The sequence below is a fragment of the Rousettus aegyptiacus genome, unplaced genomic scaffold (assembly GCF_014176215.1).
Source record: "Rousettus aegyptiacus isolate mRouAeg1 unplaced genomic scaffold, mRouAeg1.p scaffold_m13_p_4, whole genome shotgun sequence".
Lineage (NCBI taxonomy): Eukaryota > Metazoa > Chordata > Mammalia > Chiroptera > Pteropodidae > Rousettus > Rousettus aegyptiacus.
Window position 1 is genome coordinate 421582 of NW_023416307.1, and position 2699 is coordinate 424280.

General features: G+C 63.6%; 1 protein-coding gene across 2 annotated transcripts; it reads right to left on the minus strand.

Moving 5' to 3' along the window:
- Positions 1 to 342: 342 nt before the first annotated feature.
- LOC118601661 lies at positions 343 to 2050 on the minus strand. 2 transcript variants are annotated; one of them, XM_036219387.1, is made up of 2 exons: positions 1514 to 2050; positions 343 to 636 (listed from the first exon to the last, which is right to left on the minus strand). In XM_036219387.1, the coding sequence occupies exons 1-2, from the start codon at positions 2002 to 2004 to the stop codon at positions 528 to 530; spliced, it is 600 nt and encodes a 199-aa protein (XP_036075280.1). In that variant the 5' UTR covers positions 2005 to 2050; the 3' UTR covers positions 343 to 527. The 2 variants fall into 2 exon arrangements, with proteins under 2 accessions (XP_036075280.1, XP_036075279.1); XM_036219386.1 differs by having other exon boundaries at positions 343 to 642.
- Between the last annotated feature and the right edge of the window lie 649 nt (positions 2051 to 2699).

Here is a 2699-nt window from a genome sequence, read left to right on the forward strand (position 1 = left end):
TGCGGGAGGCACAGAGGATCTGCGCCACGGAGAAGAGGAGGTCCCACCCCCCCACCAGTCACTCTGCCCTGGAGCAGGTGGCCAGGGCGCATTGTCACACAGCCAGGCCCCATGGTGCCCTGCTGAGGGCCGGTGTCAAGGGAGAGAAAGGTTCGGGGCTCAAAGGACCCGGATGAGCAGCGGGCGGGACGGTCCAGCAGTGCAGAGGGGCCCCCGCAGGGCGGGGCCTGGCGCCCGAACACGCGCCCGCGTGCTCTCCCTGGAGGGGCTCCAGGGCTCCGCGCCCCACCAGCACCCCAGGAGCCCCCGCCAGCTCCCCAGCCCCACCCGGGTGGGGCTTCTGCCTCGCCCCGCCTCCCTCTTCCTGTGAGTCCTCGGGCGCTGGGCTGCAGGCCTCGCCCCTTTCCTCTGCCCGGGAGTCTCTCCGCTTTGCACGTGGAAGGTGCTCGACACGTGTTTACTTCACCAGCAGCTACACGGTGCACTGGTCCCAGGAGCAGGGCCGACGGGCGAACCTCTGGCCGCAGTCACAGTCCACACCGGCCTGAGCCGTCAGAGCGGCGAGGGTCGGTCCGCACTCGGAAATCTGCAAGGAAGGTTCCAGCAGGGCTTGCTCCACTGTGGGGGGAGGGCCATCTAAAGCTTGCAGGGAACATGGATGAAAAACAAGGCTATTTCAGGTTGATTGGCTCAGAACCCAACTGGGGGGCCCTGGGGGTCTGCAGTACCCCACACACCCCTCCGTGCTTCTGGCGCTGGTGACAGCTGAGCAGGACGCTGCTCCGATCGGAGTGCCCTGCATCGTCAGCCCATCGGCCATCTCACAGACAGGGGGGCTGGCGCCATCCCTGCCCAAGGAGCCTGACTCGGGTTCAGCCACGTGCCGCACCCCCAGATCCAGACCCGGGAAAGGCTCCGCCTACCCAGGAGCCGGCGCCCAGCTCCCAGCCCCGTGCGCGGTCCAGCGTCGCAGGATTCACTGCCTGTGAGGCTGCCCCCTGCTGGAAGGCGGTGCCGCGGGCCTCTCTCCAGGTGCTTTTCGCCAGGCCTCCCTGGGCCTGGCCGCATCCGCGCCCGGCACCACCAGGGGTCGTGATGCTGAGCTCCGGGCAGGCTGGCCCTGTCTCTGCAGGTCTGGCTTCCCAACAACCAGCCTCTGGTCTTCCCTCCCTCTGCTCATTTGAGGCCACAGGACGTTCTGAACTCCATTCAGGCTGGGGCCTCTTGCCTGAATTTTCTAAATATTCTAAGATGGTTTTTACAGAATCTTCCAACGCTATCAAGCCGAGCCACAGGGCACGTGTGGACTTGAACCCTGGGAGCAGCCTTGGGCCATGCCCTGGGCGCCTCTCTCCTGCCTGGACCACAGTCTCTCGCGGCCCCCGGGTTGGGTGGCTCACCCCGCACCCCCCATCGTCTCCTGTGACTCGGTGTGGAGACTCAGCATTGCACCTTAGCGCTGACGCCCCAGACGCAGAGCCACTCTGCAGAGGCGCCTCTTACCCAAACTCACAGGGCCGTGGCCAGGGGCTGCTCACGACCTTCCAGACCTGCGGAGAAGCGTGACGTCGGGGACTCGGGGGCAATTTCCCACCGGACGCTCTGCACGCCGACGACCTCTCCCAGTTCCTCGGGGTTAGTTGTTTCTCGCTCGCTCTCTGGTGCACTCCGCCACGCTTGGGCACCAGCTTTGTCAACAAGAAACGCACACACGACAGGTCCAGCCGGCCGTGGGGAAGGGACCTGGCTGGACTGCGGGCTAGCGAGCCGAAGCCGAGGACGGGAGCCGGACATGGCCACGGGAGCCTGGCGGGGCGCTGCTGGGGGCTTCTCCTCGTCGGGCTTCAGAGGCCGTGAAACAGGGGACAGATGCATTAACGAAGATGAGAAACACAACTCCCCAGAGACTGGAGGTTTCCCGCCTTGAATCAAACCCTGAATACACGCACTAAACCCCGTGTCCGCCAGGAGCTGAAATGCCTGAGTCGCCATGGTTACCGGCATGTTTATTTTGCTGAGCTACCGGCGATTAAGTCTACTCTAACAAGAATATTTGTATAAACCCTTGGAGACATGTGTAAGACACGATCCAGCCTAAACGGTGGAGGCGGAGCCTCCTGACTGCACACTCTGGCCACCTCCCCCCCCCCCCCGCCGCCCCCTGGCTAGCGCGGGCTGTTCCACAGGGCTGGGGTTAGGGACACCCCAGCCGAGCCCCCCGCCGCCCAGCCCAGCTCCACCCAGGTCTCAGGGCGGTTTCTCTGCTCTCTGGGGACACCGGAGCTGGGGGCGGTGAGGGGCTGGCCTTCCAGCAGCCAGGGCCCCTCTCTAGAATCCAGGACTCGGAGGCCCACGGGCACCCCCAGACACATGTGCCCTCTGTACCGCACGCCACTGTGCAGCGAAGGGTTAACTCAGTGGTCCTGGCTCTTCAATCCCTGTGCCTTCCCCAAAAGCACTGGGTCCTGCGTGGTCCCAGGAGTGGGCACCCCTGGGCCCTGACAGAGAGCCATGCAGACAACTGTCCATGGGGGGACCTCCATGTCCCAGGGGGCTCCTGAGTACAGAACACACCCTCATGGCTCCTGACGATTTAGATATAATTTGTGGAGGCTAATTTTTTAAAGACTATTTATTTTCTGTAAGTATCCTCAGCTTGTGTGGCTTATTCATGTATATTTTGCACCTGTCTGGGGACT